We start from the raw sequence: 20,396 nt of genomic DNA on the forward strand, positions 1-20,396 counted from the left end.
TGCTGGCTCCAGATCATAGAGGCTAATTACCACGCCTCCAACTCCTACCACAACTCCACCCACGCCGCTGACGTCCTCCACGCTACAGCCTACTTCCTACGCAAGGAGAAGGTCAAGGTAGGCCAAACACACACAGAGATAAAGACTCTCCTCGCGGGCCTGATGAAGACCTTTCGGTCACACCTGCAATATGCTATGGAAGCATACAACAGTGCACTGTACCTAGAGATTGGTTGAATGTGCACACGTAAACTACTTTCACAAGTGAAATGACTACTGACACCAGCTAGCTTGAATGTATCACCGCAACATTATCGCGGCCTGACATCTCAGTGTGTTGACTGATGAGTTGATCTATGTAATTCCCTGCCATGTGTTTTCAACAGCGTGTAGAGTATCAGTTTGCTTTGCTTGGCAGGAGATGAATGTATGCCAGTGACCAGTGAGAGTTGGAGTGGGGATGTTTTTATTGTTTTCACATTGGACTCAGTCAATACGTGTTTTGCCTTGCGGGCAATGAGATCCTAATACATTGCCTTTCTTTTCTTCCCCGCTTATCCCCTCCAATAAATATCTCATTTTCTTGTCATAAACTGAACATTTGCTAGTGATTATTATTATTAGTTGTGCTCGCATTGCGTGCATTTTTTTTTAGGTATTATTCCTTTGTTGAGTATGAGGTTATGCTGAGAGAGACTTACAGTATTTATAGCTTATGCACGATCTCAGACATTTGGGCATGGGTAATCGAGCGCTCAAACGGGCGTCAAAACGTGATCTTTAACCAGCGATCGAAATGTTTTCTTGGAGACAACGTTCGTTTGCTTTGACTCCAGTGGTCCATTTGTACATGTGCATTTGCGGAGCACAAAAAAAAAAGAAACCAAACCAAGCGTCACACAGTTCTTCTCACTAAATCCCCCCGGTGTCTCAATCCCTCAATTGCGTTCCGACCGCTGCCTCTTCACACGCGTGCTGAGTGCGCACACAAGCTTCCATTAGGCCTACAGATGTAAATGCCTATAAAAGTGTATCAAACTGATGGGATACACAAGCTGCACTTCTTGCTAAATGATGACAGTTTTATCACATATTCAAAATGGACTGGTTGATTGAAATAGGGAAATATGTGTTCTAACAACGACCGCTGCAGGTTTGGAATATTTGCTTCCCGTCTATTTTCCGGTTTAGGCTACTTTGCGAACTACTAGTGTCATTTAGAAGTTGTTAGTTTAGGCTATAACCAGAGATAGCAGTATTTCTGTTACAGTATTTGAAATGCGCATTTTTTTTATTTCTTCTGAGTATTTTGAATTTCACTGGGCTGAACTACACTTCAATGTATTTTCTGTTTTGTATGAACAATGAACAATTGCAAAGCATACTGAGTATATTCTAATGAGCTCCACCCTAAAACAAGGCCAATAATACCCAGTGTGCTTTGCGGTTCATTTTGATATGTTCATTTTCCACATACACATTTACATGTTCTATCCAGAGTGACTTGCCCAACTAAGGTAGATAGACAACATATCATAGTCATAGCGAAAACATCTTTTTTAGTAACCGTTATTGAAAATGTTGTTGCAGTTCTGTATTTTGATTAAATACATGAATCTTTATGGTATTTCGGTAATTGTATTTTGACATTTTTGCCATCTCTGGCTATAACCCCCCAACCCCTAAACATAGACATGAAAATATGCAAAAACATTGGTTTAATCAAGACGAAGCGTATTTTCATCAGAGTCGTTAAGCATTGGCCTACTCACCAAACTGATGCCATGGCTGAAATTAATCACCATGCAGTTTTCAATGTGGAATTGTGATTCCATTTTAGAAAAATTCCAAAGAACATGCAGAATAAACTAAATTGAACGTCTGTACATAGAAGAAGCCGTTTTGGTTTGTAACCTGAAAATGTTTTCTTTTAACTCACCAAATTCAGCCCCGTTTCAAATGATCACTCTTTGAAAATAACTGTTCCAGACACGAGATGCGCATCACTTCGCACTGGCATAAAATAGTTGTGTCTTAACTGGTATAAGGGCTCGGGAAATAGGAACGTCTTGTCTGCTAAATGAACAAAACAGTGCTATGCCATTACACAGCCTTCTACAAGCAAGCTTTTTGGAGATTGTGTTCCATAATATAATCCGTTTATGTTACTTTTTATTTAACTAGGCAAGTCAGTTAAATAACAAATTAATTTCTGTAGCATTGAAGGTCCCCAAGAACCCAGTGGTTTCCATCATTCTTAACTGGAAAAGTTTGGAACCACCAAGACTCTTCCTAGAGTTGGACGCCCGGCCAAACTGAGCAATCGGGGGAGAATGGCCTTGGTCAGGGAAGTGGCCAAGAACCCAATGGTCACTCTGACAGAGCTCCAGTGTTCCTCTGTGGAGATGGTAGAATCTTCCAGAAGGACAACCATCTCTGTAGTACTCCACCAATCAGGCCTTTATGGTAAAGTGGCCAGATGGAAGCCACTTCTCAGTAAAAGGCACATGACAGCCCACTTGGAGTTTGCCAAAAGGCACCTAAAGACTCTCAGGCCATGAGAAACAAGATTTTCTGGTCTGATGAAACCACGATCGAACTCTTTGGCATGAATGCCAAGCGTCATATCTGGAGGAAACCTGGCACCATCCCTATGGTGAAGCATTTTAATGTTTTTATTTGACCTTTATTTAACTAGGCAAGTCAGTTAAGAACAAATTCTTATTTTCAATGACGGCCTAGGAACAATGGGTTAACTGCCTGTTCAGGGGCAGAACGTCTGGTGGTGGCAGCATCATGCTGTGGGGAAAGATAAACGGAGAGCGAGATCATTGATGAAAACCTGCTCGAGAGCGCTCAGGACCTCAGACTGGGGTGAAGTTTCAACTTCCAACAGGACAACTACCCTAAGCACATAGCTAAGACAACACAGGAGTGGTCCCTGAATGTCCTTGAGTTGCCCAGCCAGAGCCCGGGTTTGAACCTGATCGAACATCTCTGGAGAGACCTGAAAATAGCTGTGCAGCGACGCTCCCCATCCAACCTGACAGAGCTTGAGAGGATCTGCCGAGAAGAATAGGAGAAACTCCCCAAATACAGCTGTGCCAACCTTGTAGCGTCATACCCAATAAGACTTGAGGATGTAATTGCTTCTTTTTTTCCAAGTACTCAAGTACTCAAAAACAAAATCTGTAGAAAAATGTCAAATTTCTATTCCTTGTAGTTAAGTACCATTACTTCCTGGTTGTATCCTCTTCTCAGGGCAGTCTAGACCAACTGGATGAGGTGGCTGCATTGATCGCGGCGACGGTCCATGACGTGGACCACCCGGGGAGGACCAACAGCTTCCTGTGCAATGCAGGAAGTGAGCTGGCCATCCTGTACAATGACACGGCTGTGTTAGAGAGTCACCACGCCGCCCTCGCCTTCCAACTCACCGTCAGGGACAGCAAGAGCAACATCTTCAAGAACATCGACAGGTACAGTCACACAGAGTTTAGAGCAACATCTTCAAGAACATCGATAGCCTAGCCCAATCCCATATCTGTTTGTGCTGTCTTCCATACCTTTGTGCTGTCTTGCCAACTCCTATGGTCAATGTCACCGGCATGTCAATGACCATAAGAGTTGGCAAGACAGCACAAACAGATCTGGGACCAGGCTAGAGTCACATAGAGTTTAGGAAAGTAAAAGGTGGTTTCCACCTGAAGCCTAAAGTGTTTCCACAGTAGAATTCCAAACCAGAGGCCATGTCCTTGTCAGAAGAATGAATTGACATGCCTCTTCCTCTACGCCATAAGAGGGATCACGTAACCACTGGCGACAGATATGGACCCTGGAGCAAATCATGTGATGTGATTCACTTCTAGATGTGTATGAACCCAGAACTTCTTGGAAAACATTGAGGACAGTTGATTATCCTAATCCTGTAACCCCCTCTCTGTGTGTGTGTTTATATTAGGACTCAGTTCCGGACATTGAGGCAGGCCATCATTGACATGGTGCTGGCTACAGAGATGACCCGCCATTTTGAACACGTCAACAAGTTTGCCAACAGCATCAACAAACCAATGGCTGCCATCGAGGAGTCCAGCTCAAACGTAAGACACACACCCTACTGTGTGTGTGTGTGTGTGTGTGTGTGTGTGTGTGTGTGTGTGTGTGTGTGTGTGTGTGTGTGTGTGTGTGTGTGTGTGTGTGTGTGTGTGTGTGTGTGTGTGTGTGTGTGTGTGTGTGTGTGTGTGTGTGTGTGTGTGTGTGTGTGTGTGTGTGTGTGTTAGCGTCCGTGTGCAATTTATTATTACATAATAAAGTAATTAACATCTGCTCATTGTGGTGTGGGAATGGAAAATACTAATATATATACGTATAAACTCAGCAAAAAAATAAACATCCTCTCGCTGTCAACTGCATTTATTTTCAGCAAACCAAGTCCATGTGTAAATATTTGTATGAACATAACAAGATTCAACAACTGAGACATAAACTGAACAAGTTCCACAGATATGTGACTAACAGAAATGGAATAATGTGTCCCTGAACAAAGGGGGTGTCAAAATAAATCAAAAGTATCAGTAAGTATCTGATGTGGCCACCAGCTGCATTAAGTACTGCAGTGCATCTCCTCCTCATGGACTGCACCAGATTTGCCAGTTCTTGCTGTGAGATGTTACCCCACTCTTCCACCAAGGCACCTGCAAGTTCCTGGACATTTCTGGGGGGAATGTCCCTAGCCCTCACCCTCTGATCCAACAGGTCCCAGACGTACTCAATGGGATTGAGATCCGGACTCTTCGCTGGCCATGGCAGAACACTGACATTCCTGTCTTGCAGGAAATCACGCACAGAACGAGCAGTATGGCTGGTGGCATTGTCATGCTGAAGGGTCATGTCAGGATGAACCTGCAGGAAGGGTACCACATGAGGGAGGAGGATGTCTTCCCTGTAAAGCACAGCGTTGAGATTGCCTGCAATGACAACAATGTATTGTGAGATTTTGAGTGAAAACCTCCTTCCATCAGCAAGGGCATTGAAGATTAAATGTGGCTGGGTCTTTCAGCATGACAATGATCCCAAACACACCGCCCGTGTAACTAAGGAGTGGCTTCGTAAGAAGAATTTCAAGGTCCTGGAGTGGCCTAGCCAGTCTCCAGATCTCAACCCCATAGAAAATCTTTGGAGGGAGTTGAAAATCCGTGTTGCCCAGCAACAGCCCCAAAACATCACTGCTCTAGAGGAGATCTGCATGGAGGAATGGGCCAAAATACCAGCAACAGTGTGTGACAACCTTGTGAAAACATAAAACGTTTGACTTCTGTCATTGCCAACAAAGGGTATATAACAAAGTATTGAGAAACGTTTGTTATTGACCAAATACTTATTTTACACCATAATTTGCAAATAAATTCATTAAAAATCCTAAAATGTTGAAGTGTACCTATGATGAAAATTACAGGCCTCTCTCATCTTTTTAAGTGGGAGAACTTGCACAATTGGTGGCTGACTAAATACTATATACGTATGTATGTATGTATGTATGTATGTATGTATGTATGTATGTATGTATGTATGTATGTATGTATGTATGTATGTATGTATGTATGTATGTATGTATGTATGTATGTATGTATGTATGTATGTATGTATGTATGTATGTATGTATGTATGTATGTATGTATGTATGTATGTATGTATGTATATTTAGGAAATCATATATATATACCATTCAAAAGTTTGGTGTCACTTAGAAATGTCCTTGTTTTCCATGAAAACATACATGAAAACAGTTGCAAAATGAATAAGACATATAGTCAAGACGTATAGATAATGATTTTTAATTGAAATAATAATTGTGTCCTTCAAACTTGGCTTTTTTTCAAAGAATCCTCCATTTGCATCAATTACAGCTTTGCAGACCTTTGGCATTCTAGTTGTTTATTTGGTAATCTGAAGAGATTTCACCCCGTGCTTCCTGAAGCACCTCCCACCAGTTGGATTGGCTTGATGGGCACTTCTTACGTACCATACGGTGAAGCTGCTCCCACAACAGCTCAATAGGGTTGAGATCCGGTGACTGTGCTGGCCACTCCATTATAGACAGAATACCAGCTGACTGCTTCTTCCCTAAATAGTTATTGCAGAGTTTGGAGGCGTGCTTTGGGTCATTGTCCTGTTGTAGGAGGAAATTGGCTCAAGTTAAGCACTGTCCACATGGAGTGATAGCCTTCCTTCTTCAAGATCCCTTTTACCCTGTACAAATCTCTCACTTTACCACCACCAAAGCACCCCCAGACCATCACATTGCCTCCACCATGCTTGACAGATGGCGTCAAGCACTCCTTTCATTTTGTCTGCATCTCACAAATGTTCCTCTTTGTTCTTTAAGCATCCATATGTGTGTGTCTGCGTGTGTGTTTGTGTCTCTGACCCTGTTTGTGTGCGTTTCTGACCTTGTCTGTGTGCGTTTCTGACCTTGTCTGTGTGCGTTTCTGACCTTGTCTGTGTGTGTCTCTGACCCTGTCTGTGTGCCTTTCTGACCTTGTCTGTGTACGTTTCTGACCTTGTCTGTGTGCGTCTCTGACCTTGTCTGTGTGTGTCTCTGACCCTTTCTGACCTTGTCTGTGTACGTTTCTGACCTTGTCTGTGCGCGTTTCTCTGTAACAAGAGTGAAGGCAGTGACAGCGAGGGCCCAGCCAGTATCAGGAACAGCCCAGAGAACCGGCTGCTGATCAAGAGGATGATGATAAAGTGTGCTGACGTGGCCAACCCCTGCAGACCCCTGGAGCTCTGCATAGAATGGGCCGGACGCATCTCAGAGGAGTACTTCGCACAGGTGAGTGGGCAATGTGTGTATAAAAAAGTGTACAAACTGATGATCTATTCAAAATGGTTTTGGAGGCAGGTCGTAGTACTCCTAACCAAAACTTCAGCTAAAATCAGCTGTGTTCAGAGTGGTTTTAACCCGGCTCAACACTCTAAGAAAGGCGGGAGAGGGTGTCATAGTATGTCATTAGCAGGTTTGACCTTTCTCCTGCTGTAGGACAGTGTCTGCAGCTGGCAATTCTGACCTTAACAACTGTCTACTTAGCTATCTGTGTGCACCAATAGATCTGTTCCCGACCTTTTCTCCCTTTCTCTTTCTGCCTCTATCACTGTCTGTCTGTCTGGTGGTATACAGTACAGTGTGGGAAATGTATTTGTGTTTTCCCATACATATATCTTTTTTTGTAATATATTTTCGATAAAAAAAATTAGGATACTTGTGATATATTTTAAATTGGCCAAATAATGTATTTTATATTTATATATTTTTTAATACATTCAACATGTATTACAGAATGTATTTCAAATGTATATATAATCGTATATAAAATGTTTTTCACAATATATGTTAAATGCTTTGGAAAATCGAATGATTCTTTTTACAAGTATTTATTGATATATTTTTTAAATGTAATTGGAAATGTTTTGTTTAATATATTCCAACATGCATTTAAATGTATTTGTAAGAGATATATTTTTTTATTTAAATGTATGGCAAATAGCTCAAGACCCAAATGTGAAATGTATTGTCCTCAAACTAAGAAGAAATAGTGCGTCATTATAAATGTTTTACTCCTAACTCATGATCGACTGTTCACGTGCTCAGGGCTCACTTTGGGTCCCCAAACTACAGTTTAACAAACCCTGTTCTAATAGGCTGCGGCCGCTACAATATATTTTGTCAAAATGCATTTGTGTTGTACTTAACGCATACCAAAAGCATACTAAAAACACTAACGTGCATTTAAATGACTACGGAAATGACAACAAACATTATACATGATCAATCATGTAAGTGACTCCACGTCTTTCATTGTCCATTTGACAGATCAACAAACAAACTTTGGGAGAGCGCTCCAACCAACGTCCAATGAGCAGAACTTAATATGTATTGGGTCATTCCACAAAATGAGGGTGTTAAGTGGAAATTGAGCGCAATATGTCATATGAAAGTGCCCTTTAACATAGACCACAGAGAATTCATTAACTCTGATTGTCATTATGAAAAAGAAGACTTGACTTTGTGACATCTAGGGAAGATTTTAACCCACTAACCCCCCCCCCCAAAAACAAAAGACTCCCAAGTGTTCGCCATCATTGTAAAGACCTAGTTATTTTGTTGCTTTGACCAAGTTATTTACGAAGATGATTATTTATTCATGGTGATTAGTGATTCATTTATGTATGTCCCTCATTTTAAGGTTCACCCTGTTACGTGAATTGAACTCTTATTTATTTCTAAAGAAGCATTGAGCATCTAACGGTCCAATCATTGTGTAAAGAAAGGGGAGCTGGTTGTGCTCTTTTTGCCCATTTTCAGATTGTTTTGTGTTGAAAAGCTGAGCGGGTCGAACATAACACGTCCACCCTGTTACCCCTAGATAGACAAGCTAGCAATGCTTTACCAACCCAAAAATGTATGTGGATCTTCCATTAAATTGCCCCTCCCTGTTGCACACAACAAGCTTCCATGCCCTGTCACAAGGGGATTCATGGCTGATTTTAACTAGTAATTACCAGTCGGAGGACCGTTCAAGTGGATTTTTCCCAGATGTGGCAATTTCACTTGGTTATTTACGCAACATAACACTGCTACCCATCCACTCTAGAGCCATATAATACCACTCATTGGAAGCACAGGTCCTAGACCTACATATAATACCACTCATTGGAAGCACAGGTCCTAGACCTACATATAATACCACTCATTGGAAGCACAGGTCCTAGACCTACATATAATACCACTCATTGGAAGCGCAGGTCCTAGACCTAAATATAATACCACTCATTGGAAGCACAGGTCCTAGACCTACATATAATACCACTCATTGGAAGCGCAGGTCCTAGACCTACATATAATACCACTCATTGGAAGCGCAGGTCCTAGACCTACATATAATACCACTCATTGGAAGCGCAGGTCCTAGACCTACATATAATACCACTCATTGGAAGCGCAGGTCCTAGACCTACATATAATACCACTCATTGGAAGCACAGGTCCTAGACCTATATATACTACCACTCATTGGAAGCACAGGTCCTAGACCTACATATAATACCACTCATTGGAAGCGCAGGTCCTAGACCTACACTTGGACATATTCCGGAGCGTTTTAGGATGTGTAGTTTTTGTTTAAATAAGAACAGTAATAATAAAGACAGCTCAGTGCCCGACCGTGGGCACTGGATTTGTTTCGTTATTTAATTCAGCAGAAGAGAGGCACTTACTTTTTTGAGATGGGAAAACTTATGCTCTTCATGACAGAATGTAACATCTTTGTCAAATCCTTAGTTTGACATTTTTTTATTCACCATCACAATTTAAATGATATCACAGTTTTGGCTTGGTGGTCCCCCAAAAAACAATCTCCGTCAATCAATATGTAAAGTTTATTCATTTAAGGAGCCAAATTAGGAAACATATTGGCCACGCTGTAGACTAGATGTCATGCCATGCCTTTCTGGAACATTGTCAGGTATTACATCCATTTTTAACAAATGTATCCACAAGTATTTGGATAAATACATCCGTATGCGGTGCGACTGTGTACATATATATATCTCTTGTATACTGCAGTATGTGTGTGGGTGTTAACCTGTGTGTGAATCTATCCTTATATTTCAGACTGATGAGGAGAAGAGACAGGGTCTACCGGTGGTCATGCCTGTCTTTGACAGGAACACCTGTAGTATCCCCAAGTCTCAGATCTCCTTCATAGACTACTTCATCACAGACATGTTTGACGCTTGGGATGGTAAGAGCACACACACACACACGCACACGCGCACGCGCACACACGCACACACACACACACACACACACACACACACACACACACAGACACACACGCACACGCACGCACACACACGCACACACGCACACACACACACGCGCACACACACACACGCACACACGCACACACACACACACACACACACACACACACACACACACACACACAAACAGAGGACCCACAGGGAGGGGGGAGGAAATATGGAAACAGAACTTTCCCATGCCTTCCCTCCTCTCCTCTCCTCCTCTCTTCTATTCCCTCCATCCCTGTAAAAGAGGTAGATTCTTCCTTCTCACGTCACAGTGGAGCACAGTAGGCCAGAGGAAGGAGAGAGGGAGGGGTCAAAAGAGAATAGTATACAGTTATTCCCCATTTCACCGTTCCCTCTGACGTTGGGGTGTTGCTGGAGGTCACCCCCCCCCCCCCCCCCCACCCCCTCCACCAGAGAAGAGAACACGTGTTTAAATTCAATAAAACTGCTGATGTCACGGAAAAGTTCCTAGAGGCCACTGGGACTGGGGGAGGGGGGGGGGGGTGTATCCGGGGGCCGGAGGGGTTAAGTCAAAACGCAGTGAAGCAGGACCTACTGTACACACACTCACTAGCACAGACACACACACATACACACAAGTACACATAAAGTGCACACATTCACACACGCAGAAGCATAAAGGCTGCGTTTAGACAGGCAGCCCAATTCGGATCTTTGGCCAATCAGATCAGCTGTGAAAAAGATCTGTTGTAAAAAGATCTGACGTGATTGGTCAAACGACCAATTAGTGGGAAAAATATCAGAATTGGACTTGCCTGTTCTAAACTCAGCCTTTGTGCTTCAGTTTTGTGACACACACACACACACACACAATCATATCGCACATATGCACTCACACAGCAGGTTTTAATGAATCAGGGTCAGGCCTGGGCTATTGCCGGGTGGTTGCCAGGTCAGGCTCATGCAGAGGGGTAACAAATGAGTCGGAAACTAGGAAGTAAACAACAGACACACACGCTGCCTGAGACCCAGTCGCACCAGCTGTCATTTCCGCTGGCGCATGTGTTTGTCTGCGTTAACCTCAAAATCTCCTCTAACCCCCCCCAGCCTTCGCCAGTCTACCTGGCCTCATGGAGCACCTGTCGGAGAACTACAAATACTGGAAGGGTCTGGACGACATGAAGTGCAAGAGCCTGCGGCCGGCCCCTCCTCCGTGACCCCTCCATCCCTCCCTCTCTCTCCCCTTATCCCTCCATCCCTCCCTCTCATTGGGCTGGGAGAGACAGCGAATGTAGCCTGGCGCTGGTATTAAGCCCATCCCACGATGATTCTACCCAGCTCCACACACAATGGACTGTAGACGTCAAGAGTCTGTAGACCTCGGAGTCTGCAGCTTGGAGCCCTCAGAAGAGACCAGGGGACTGACATACCGGCTGACAAATTACACCCCAACTCCCCATATAGTGCTCTCCTTCTGTGCAGACATCTTTCCCATCCCTAGTTATCGGATGGGGGGGGCCCTCTGGTCATAAGTAGTGCACGACATAGCGAATAGGGGGACATTTGAGAATTGCCCACTGAGACTCTCCAGCCTCTTACAACCCATCTGTGGTTCCTCTTGGGCCCCTAATGTGACTCTACAGCCCTCCTGACAATCTATCCCAACCAACCGCACTTTAGCAGCTCGAAAAAACATGTCACTTTCTCACATCTTTTATTTTCTTCCCTGTGATGTTGTCTGTGTTCTATATCCGTTTCTTTTATCTCAGGCAAGTGTCTGCTGTTGTTTGTCGTACCTCTGATTTCTGTCCGTCCTTGCTTAGTCCCTACAGTAGTGTGTGGTGATGTGGGTACCAAAGGTTTGCTGACACATTAACTACTTCTACTGTACCAGGAATAAAAGAGGAGAGAGCACAGAACTAAAGTATGTAGAGAGAAACCTGTTCCCTGAATCTCTCTCACACACACACACACACACACACACACACACACACACACACACACACACACACACAGCCAACTTATAAAACTGTAACTTAGCTCTCCTTGTTCTCTCTCCAGATGGAAGTATTAGGTAATATTGAGCTCTGATAAGCCCAGTTAGGCGGAGTAAAACAGAAGTGTGTGTGTGTGTGTGTGTGTGTGTGTGTGTGTGTGTGTGTGTGTGTGTGTGTGTGTGTGTGTGTGTGTGTGTGTGTGTGTGTGTGTGTGTGTGTGTGTGTGTGTGTGTGTGTGTGTGTGTGTGTGTTACAGAGCAGAGTCCAGCTGAACTGACTGCTGTAATATCTCTCTCTACGGGGGAAAACCAGAGCTTTGCTCAGAGAGCCAGGCCTCACGGGCAGCTCGCCCACCACCATGCTCCCCCCCTGGGGCTAGAACCAGCCCTCACTCTGCCCCCTCTGGAACTCAGCTCCAGACATGGCTCTTAAAAGAGAACACTGGGGCTTAGTGGGAACAGCATTAGAACAGTATTCTAACTCTATTAGCAACAAGTGGGGGAAAAACAGCAGTATATATTAAGTACAGTTGATCTTTACAACTTAGAAGCCACAGCAGTGAATTATCTGAGCGACAGTAAGGCCAGTGTACTGTTTTATGACAGCTTGTATTGAAGCTGGTCCTAATTCATTACTTTAAATGGGTCATAAAGCTCCAGTGAAACAGTACATTCATTTAAACATCAAAGGCACATTGAAGTGGACACATACTGTAGCTAATTGCAATCTCCAAATACGAAGGGAACTAATTAGCATTGGCTAAGCAAAATGCTATTCCAAAGCACAACTCTGTGATTTCTAACATTTCAGTTGTGCATGTGGTGTTCGGTGCAATAGTAGGAGTGCGTTTCATTTTCCAACTGCTTTTTGTCCCTCCTGCCTCCCGGTAATGTGTTGCTGGTCCGTTGTGAAGTAGCATGGTAGTGTGGTCTGAGCAGAGAGCCGCCTCACAAGAGCCTGATGAAACCACCATGGGACAGACAGCATGAAATACTCGGCTGGTCCTGGCTCGAATTACACCCTATTCCCTATGTAGTGCCCTACTTTTGGGACAGATATTTATGGGGTGGAAGACTGGCACACTTAGCTCTTGGGGCTTAAACAGTTGCATCTTAAATACACTCGATTGCCTATATAGTGAACTGTGTTTCACTACTCTTTTCAAAAGTAGTGCACTATCAAGGGTATATGGGGTTATTTTAGATTGACCCTGTCTTTGGATCCTCGCTGGGAAAAAAGCACTTTCTGCTCCCAGCACACTCTACTGCTACTTGGTTCTGTTTGGTTCAGTTTTCAACTCAGGCTAGACTGCTATTAAAATATGATTTCAAATGTCACTATCATAAAACATGCTGTCCGTCCATTTCGTTCTCTTGTCATCTAGAATCACATTACTGCGTAGTTGTCTCCCTCCAGTGGTTGGCAGTGGGGAATGCAGTTTCAGGTCATTTCCTTGTGCAACAGCAACGGCCATACAAGACAGGGTCAGAAGTGCTGTGAATGGGTGACACGCTTTGAGTTTAAAGTAGGTGTTTGCGTGTGCGTGCATGTGTGTAAATTCAACCAACAAAATCAAAACTGGTGTACGTATTTAACCAAAGGCACAGGGATCTTCTTTAAGGTGCCTTACTTTGACCCTCTCCTCTAAAACAGGGTTCAGAGTTCAGGCTTCAAATGGTTTGTTTGGCTTCATGTGGTTCGTTTGTGTTCGCGAGCAGCTGAACAAAGACACCGGACTAAAGCCATAGAGTACTTAACCTTACTATTTTAACCTGTATTTTATTGTTCCAAATGGCACCATATTCCCTATGTAGTGACAAAGAAGTGTGCTTTGTGGGAATAGGGTGTCATTTGATACTGGTGAATACTACAAGTATTATGGAGAGAAACTTGTGTTTGATAATGACTGTGTGCTAGTTTCAGAACATGGTAAGACAAAACGCCTTAACTCACTCAGTCAAGGCTATGCTAGTTTCACTGCTATAGGACACTGTAAACTACCTAGCTTCTGCTGACGTAAACAACCCACTATCTAGTCTCCCATGGACTGTTTTCTATTGAGAACCTGATCTATTTTCAATGAATTATGTTTCTGTTTGTTGTCAAGCGCGTTTTGGTCAGATCTGATGTCACACCCACATGCTTGTCATCCTTTCCTTTCTTTGAACTCTCAAAAGACGAACCGCTTCTGCTGTGAGAGCAGGGCGTGGCATCTACTGTGATGTCATTATAACCCGGCTCTGTCATTGGTCAGAGACTCTGTGTATGGAGAACGTGCCAATCCCTTTATTTTCTATTGTTTCCAAGCAGAACAACCAACAGATATTCTGCAAGCATTAATGTATATAAGCTTTATTTTGTGGTTATTGACTGTGAAAAGGCAAACGTAAAATACTGTAGAAATGTTTTATGTATTTTTGAAGGACTTGATGGTTTAGTTGTGTATCAACCCACCGGGCAGAAACTAGTTGCATCAACGTTGTTTCCACATCATTTACATTTACATTTAAGTCATTTAGCAGACGCTCTTATCCAGAGCGACTTACAAATTACTTACATCATCAGATAGACTTGAAAAAGATATGATGTTGAATCAACGTGGAAAACTGATTGGATTTGCAAAAAGTCATCAACGTAAGGGAATTCAGGTTTTTAAAACTTTTTTAAGCCTAAATTCAATGACATGGTGACATCATTAAAAAAATATATATATATTATTACGTTGAATTCACTACAGTTGACGTCACAATCAAAGTGTAAATCCAAACTAGATGTTGAAATGACATCTGTGCCCAATGAGAAGCTATTCTACTTGGATCCAAGAAGGGGTTGGGTAGATATAATTTCATTTTTTGGGGGGCCTGTGTCAAAGGATGTCTTCTTTTGTTGTTGATTGTCGACACTTATTTTAAAATGTATTATGTGAGAAACAATAAAAGTCTTTTAAAAAATACAGTTGTTTCTTTAATTTGTGACATTCATTTTGAGGCTTTAAAAAACAAGCCAGAGAGGGTTTACAAGTTGTTCAAATAACCATACAGACATTTGGCAAATAAATGTGGCCAACTTGATGACGATGCAGGCTTTGAGGACATCAGATCAAACAAGCACATCAGATTCAAATTGGAGACTTGGAATGCACACAATTTCAGTTGTAAAATCACTGAGCCAACAAACATGTGTAAGAAATACCGTCACTAGACGGATCAAACAGGCATTACACATCCATTTACCTCAGAGACAGTGATCAGATGACTACACTAGAAACCAACAACATTAAGAACACTTATGGACATTTAAATACACTCCACCCCTCTTTAAAACCTTAACACCTGTTTCATTACATTATGGACATCATACCTGCACGGCATTTATCTTAATATGGATAATGCAAAAGGCCATAAAAATCCAAAAAGGACCAAAACAGTATTTTCCCCTTCTTTATTAAGGGGGAGAGTGGGGTCAATTGAGCCACCCTTGTTTCTAAGAAGAGGTCATAATTGTACGGAGTCCGTGAAGGGAGAACCAACATGAAAAATAGTGGTAAGCAAAAGACGGATATTCACCAAAGTCAAATTAATTTATTGTGTTAGACGTTTCATGGTTCTTGTTTCTAAAGTAGATCAGTTGGAGTCTCCTTGGGGTAAGTTGAGCCAATGGCGAGTTGAGCAAATTGAAGTGCTTTCTTCCCCGGTGCAATGCAAGACATTATCGCTGGGATATGAGTTAACGACGGGGCCTGGCCTATGTTACACGTGTTTGTTAGGTGTCTAGCCTGTCTTAAAAGACGCGTAAAATTATTAAAAGACAAAAAAAGTCATTGTGATTGTGTTGTTTTCTGTTTGGGAAATAGAGACAGGCATAGTGTAAAAAGGTAACATTTAATTCAGTACAGAAATTTGTAGGCAGCTTAACTTACCTGTCCCGTGGCTCAACTACCCCATACCCAGGGTAAATTGTGCCAAGAGACCACTTTTTGGGGGGACAAGTTATGATTTCAAAACTGTCATGTTTACATGAATTCTGATTATTTCCAGGGATACAAAAATCCTGAAATATATGTAGATATCTTTGTCAGAAATAATGATATGTTCCCCTTGACGGAGTGACGCTGAATGTAAATCAAAGTGGAAGTGCAAAAAGAAAAGCCAACTCAGGAAATGTGATTTGGCTGAGAGCGTAAGTGAGTGTTTAAACTGTGTGCATGCGTGCGTGCGTGTGTTGACTGATGAGAGCGCTTCAAGAAGGAGGCATCACAATGACGGACTCTGAGCGGTGGTGAGGTGATGGATGAAAAGAAGAAAGAGAGAAAAAGAGAGAAAGAGAGAGAAAGAGAGTGAGATCAAGAGCGAGAGTGAGAGAGTCTACAGCCCAGTCTCAGAGGAGCGTTTCGATCCCCTTCAAAGCCAGGAAACAGCTGTGTAGCATTAGCAGAAGCCTAGCGACGTCACTGCTGTAATCTGTCTCACCAAGAGCCCCTCTGATCACACCACTCCACTGACATACACTGACTCCTGTACTACTCTGACTCACCTGAACTCCACTGACCCATGTACTGCACACACTCCTGTACTGCTCTGACTCACCTGAACTCCACTGACTCAAATCAAATCAAATGCTTCTGCTTCTAGCTCCGACAGTGCAGTAATATCAAACAAATTACACAACATATACCCAATACACACACATCTATGTAGGAATGAATTTAGACTACATACACATGGACAAGTGATGTCAGAGCGGAACGGACTAAGATACCGTAGAATAGTATAGAAAACAGTATATACATATGAGATGAGTAATACATAGACTAAGATACCGTAGAATAGTATAGAAAACAGTATATACATATGAGATGAGTAATGCAAGATATGTAAACATTATTAAAGTGACTAGTGTTCCATTCCTTAAAGTGACCAGTGATTTCTAGTCTATGCCTATAGGCAGCAAACTCTAATGTGCTAGTGATGGCAGTTTAACAGTCTGATGGCCTTGGGATAGAAGCTGTTTTTCAGTCCCTCGGCCCTAGCTTTGATGCACCTGTACTGACCTCACCTTCTGGATGACAGAAGGTTGATGTCCTTGATGATCTTTTTGGCCTTTTTGGCAATCCTGTGACATCGGGTGCTGTAGGTGCCCTGGAGGGCAGGTAGTTTGCCCCCGGTAGTGCATTGGGCAGTCCACACCACCCTCTGGAGAACCTTGCGGTTGCGGGCGGTGCAGTTGCTGTACCAGGCGGTGATACAGTCCGACAGGATGCTTTCAATTGTGCATCTGTAAAAGTTTGTGAGGGTTTTAGGTGACAAGTCACATTTCTTTAGCCTCCTGAGGTTGAAGAGGTTCTGCTGCGCCTTCTTCACCACACTGTCTGTGTGGGTGGACCATTTCAGTTTGTCAATGATGTGTACGCCAAGGAACTTGAAGCTTTCCACCTTCTCCACTGCGGTCCTGTCGATGTAGATAGGGGGGTGCACCCTCTTCTGTTTCAATCATCTCCACGATCATCTCCTTTGTTTTGGTGACGTTGAGTGAGAGGTTGTTTTCCAGGCACCACAATCCCTGAGCCCATACCTCCTCCCTGTAGGCTGTCTCATCATCGTTGGTAATCAAGCCTACTACTGTTGTGTCTTCTGCAAACTTGATGATTGAGTTGGAGGCGTGCTTGGCTATGTAGTCATAGGTGAACAGGGAGTACAGGAGGGGGCTGAGCACACACCAATGTGGGGCCCCAGTGTTGAGGATCAGCGGAGGTGATGTGATGTTTCCTACCTTCACTACCTGGGGGCGGCCCGTCAGGAAGTCCAGGACCCAGTTGCACAGAGCGGGGTTCAGACCCTGAGCTTGGAGGGTATTATGGTGTTGAATGTTGAGCTATAGTCAATAAACAGCATTCTTCCATAGGTACTCTTCTTGTCCAGATAGAATAGGGCAGTGTGCAGTGTGATGGTGATTGCGTCGTCTGTGGACCTATTGGGGCGGTAAGCAAATTGAAGTGGGTCGAGGGTGGCAGGTAAGGTAGAGGTGATATGATCCTTGACTAGTCTCTCAAAGCACTTCATGATGACAGAGGTAAGTCATTAAGTTCAGTTACCTTTGCCTTCTTGGGTACAGGAACAATGGTGGTCATCTTGAAGCATGTGGGGACAGCAGACTGGGATAGGGAGAGATTGAATATGCCCGTAAACACACCAGCCAGCTGGTCTGCGTATGCTCTGAGGACGCGGCTACAGTAGGGACATTGTCTGGGCCGGCAGCCTTGCCAGGGTTAACACGTGTTAATGTTTTACTGACGTCGGCCACAGAGAAGGAGAGCCCATAGTCCTTGGTAGAGGGCCATGTTGGTGGCACTGTGTTGAATGTTGGGTTTGTTAAATGTGATACGCCGTGTGTAACATCCATTTTTATAGTTTACTCCGCTACTTGAGCTATCCGTCTCCGCTCTCTCTCTCTCCATGCCGCTTTCCACATAGACCTAGTCCCACCCCCTGTCACTCGAGGAGCGCATTTGTTGTTGCTTGATCACGAGACACTTTCGTTCAGTCTGCATGGTCAATGCAGCACATGCAACAATGGTGATGACAACGATGTTGTTTCCACTTTGATCTTAATATAAATCCACAAGCGTTCTATAATTACAATATTAGTTTGTGTTTCTTACATCTGCAAACAGCTAGTTTGCATTTCCTTAGCAAGTTAAGCAAAATCGTGTTAGCCACTAATGCTAATCGCTAGTTAGCTGGCTAGTTAGCTGAGTCAGAGCAAACGTAGCTAGCTAATACAACCTGATACCAGTACTGGTGGAGGCTTAAATCAGCAAGTTCTTTGCGCAATAGTATCTTCTAAATCAAAGAGGAATAGGCGAAGCATGAATATGTTGGCTATGCTAGCAGTTGATGTTATTCTTCAATAACACAAACCCCAAAGCAAATCATAGATTTTATGCTGGGAGGTAGATGTTCAGTCTCCCCTGTCCTCAGCTTTTCTCCACAGAACAAAGCAACAGGATCTAATTTATAATCCCCCACCCTAGCCTGTGGTTGACCAATCAGAAGTCCTTGGCCAAATAACAAGTATCCTGCTCCAGACTCATTGTACAGAACATAGCACACTGAGTTCAGGACTGACATTCCACAGATTCTAAACAGCTGTTGAACTGAAAACCAACTCCTATTTACATTGACAATTCCTTATTGACCATTAGTACTCTATTTCGTTTTTAGTACTCTCGTCCTCTGCGCTGTGTATTTATCTTCAAAATATTCTTATGCCTCCTGGGTGGTGCAGTGGTCTAGGGCACTGCAACGCAGCGCTAGCTGTGCCACCAGGGACTCTGGGTTCGTGCCCAGGCTCTATCGCAGCCGGCCGCAACCGGGAGGTCCGTGGGACGATGCACAATTGGCCTAGCGTCGTCTGGGTTAGGGAGGGTTTGGCCGGTAGGGATATCCTTGTCTCATTGCGCACCAGCGACTCCTGTGGCGGACTGAGCACAGTGCGTGGTAGCCAGGTGCACAGTGTTTCCTCCGACACATTGGTGCGGCTGGCTTCCAGGTTGGATGCGCGCTGTGTTAAGAAGCAGTGCGGCTTGGTTTACATTTACATTTAAGTCATTTAGCAGACGCTCTTATCCAGAGCGACTTGTGTTTCAAAGAACGCATGGCGTTCGACCTTCGTCTCTCCTGAGCCCGTACGGGAGTTGTAGCGATGAGACAAGATGGTAACTACTAACAATTGGATACCACGAAAAGGGGGTAAAATTAAAATAAAATAAAATAAATCTGTTTCCATGGCCAAGCAGCCACACACAAGCCTAAGATCACCATGTGCAATGCCAAGGATCAGCTGGAGTGGTGTAAAGCTCGCATCCATTGAACTCTGGAGCAGTGGTTAGCGTTCTCTGGAGTGATCACGCTTCATCATCTGGCAGTCTGACAGATGAATCTGGGTTTGGTGGATGCCAGGAGAATGCTTACCTGCCTGAATGCATAGTGTCAACTGTAAAGTTTGGTGGAGGAGGAATAATGGTCTGCGGCTGTTTTTAATTTCAGACCCCTTAGTTACTTACAGTTAAGGGAATTGTTAATGCTACAGCATACAAAAACATTCTAAACAATGCTATGCTTCCAACTTTGTGGCAACCGTTTGGGGAAGGCCTTTCCTGTTTCAGCATGACAATGCCCCCATGCACAAAGTGAGGTCCATACATAAATAGTTTGTCAAGATCAGTGTGGAAGAACTTGACTGGCCTGCACAGAGCCGTGACCTCAACCCCATCGAATACCTTTGGGATGAGTTGGCCTAATCGCCCAACATCAATGCCCGACTTCACTAATGCTCTTGTGGCTGAATGGAAGCAAGTCCCAGAGGCAATGTTCCAACATCTAGTGGAAAGCCTTCCCAGAAGTGGAGGCTGTTATAGCAGCAAAGGGGGGACCAACTCCATAATAATGCCCATGATTTTGGAATGAGATGTTCGACGAGCATTACTTTTGGTAATGTAGTGTATCTTATGTAATTACCATGTCATGTTGTAAATATATGGTAATTTCAAAAGAAAGTGATGAACGTTTT

At 43.5% G+C, this 20,396-nt stretch overlaps 1 protein-coding gene across 3 annotated transcripts in view; it reads left to right on the plus strand.

The window, feature by feature from the left end:
* Positions 1-14,769, plus strand: part of pde8b (phosphodiesterase 8B) — a 93,947-nt gene extending 79,178 nt beyond the window's left edge. For all 3 annotated transcript variants that reach the window (XM_046317606.1, XM_046317605.1, XM_046317607.1), the window contains exons 17-22: positions 1-117; positions 3,262-3,479; positions 3,962-4,100; positions 6,665-6,832; positions 9,671-9,800; positions 10,939-14,769. The exon at positions 1-117 is cut by the window's left edge and continues 82 nt beyond it. In XM_046317606.1, coding sequence (XP_046173562.1) covers positions 1-117; positions 3,262-3,479; positions 3,962-4,100; positions 6,665-6,832; positions 9,671-9,800; positions 10,939-11,048 — 882 coding nt within the window. In that variant the 3' untranslated portion in view covers positions 11,049-14,769. The remainder of the gene's footprint in view (positions 118-3,261; positions 3,480-3,961; positions 4,101-6,664; positions 6,833-9,670; positions 9,801-10,938) is intronic.
* The last annotated feature ends 5,627 nt before the right edge of the window (positions 14,770-20,396 follow it).

This window comes from Oncorhynchus gorbuscha, linkage group LG20 (genome assembly GCF_021184085.1).
Source record: "Oncorhynchus gorbuscha isolate QuinsamMale2020 ecotype Even-year linkage group LG20, OgorEven_v1.0, whole genome shotgun sequence".
NCBI lineage: Eukaryota > Metazoa > Chordata > Actinopteri > Salmoniformes > Salmonidae > Oncorhynchus > Oncorhynchus gorbuscha.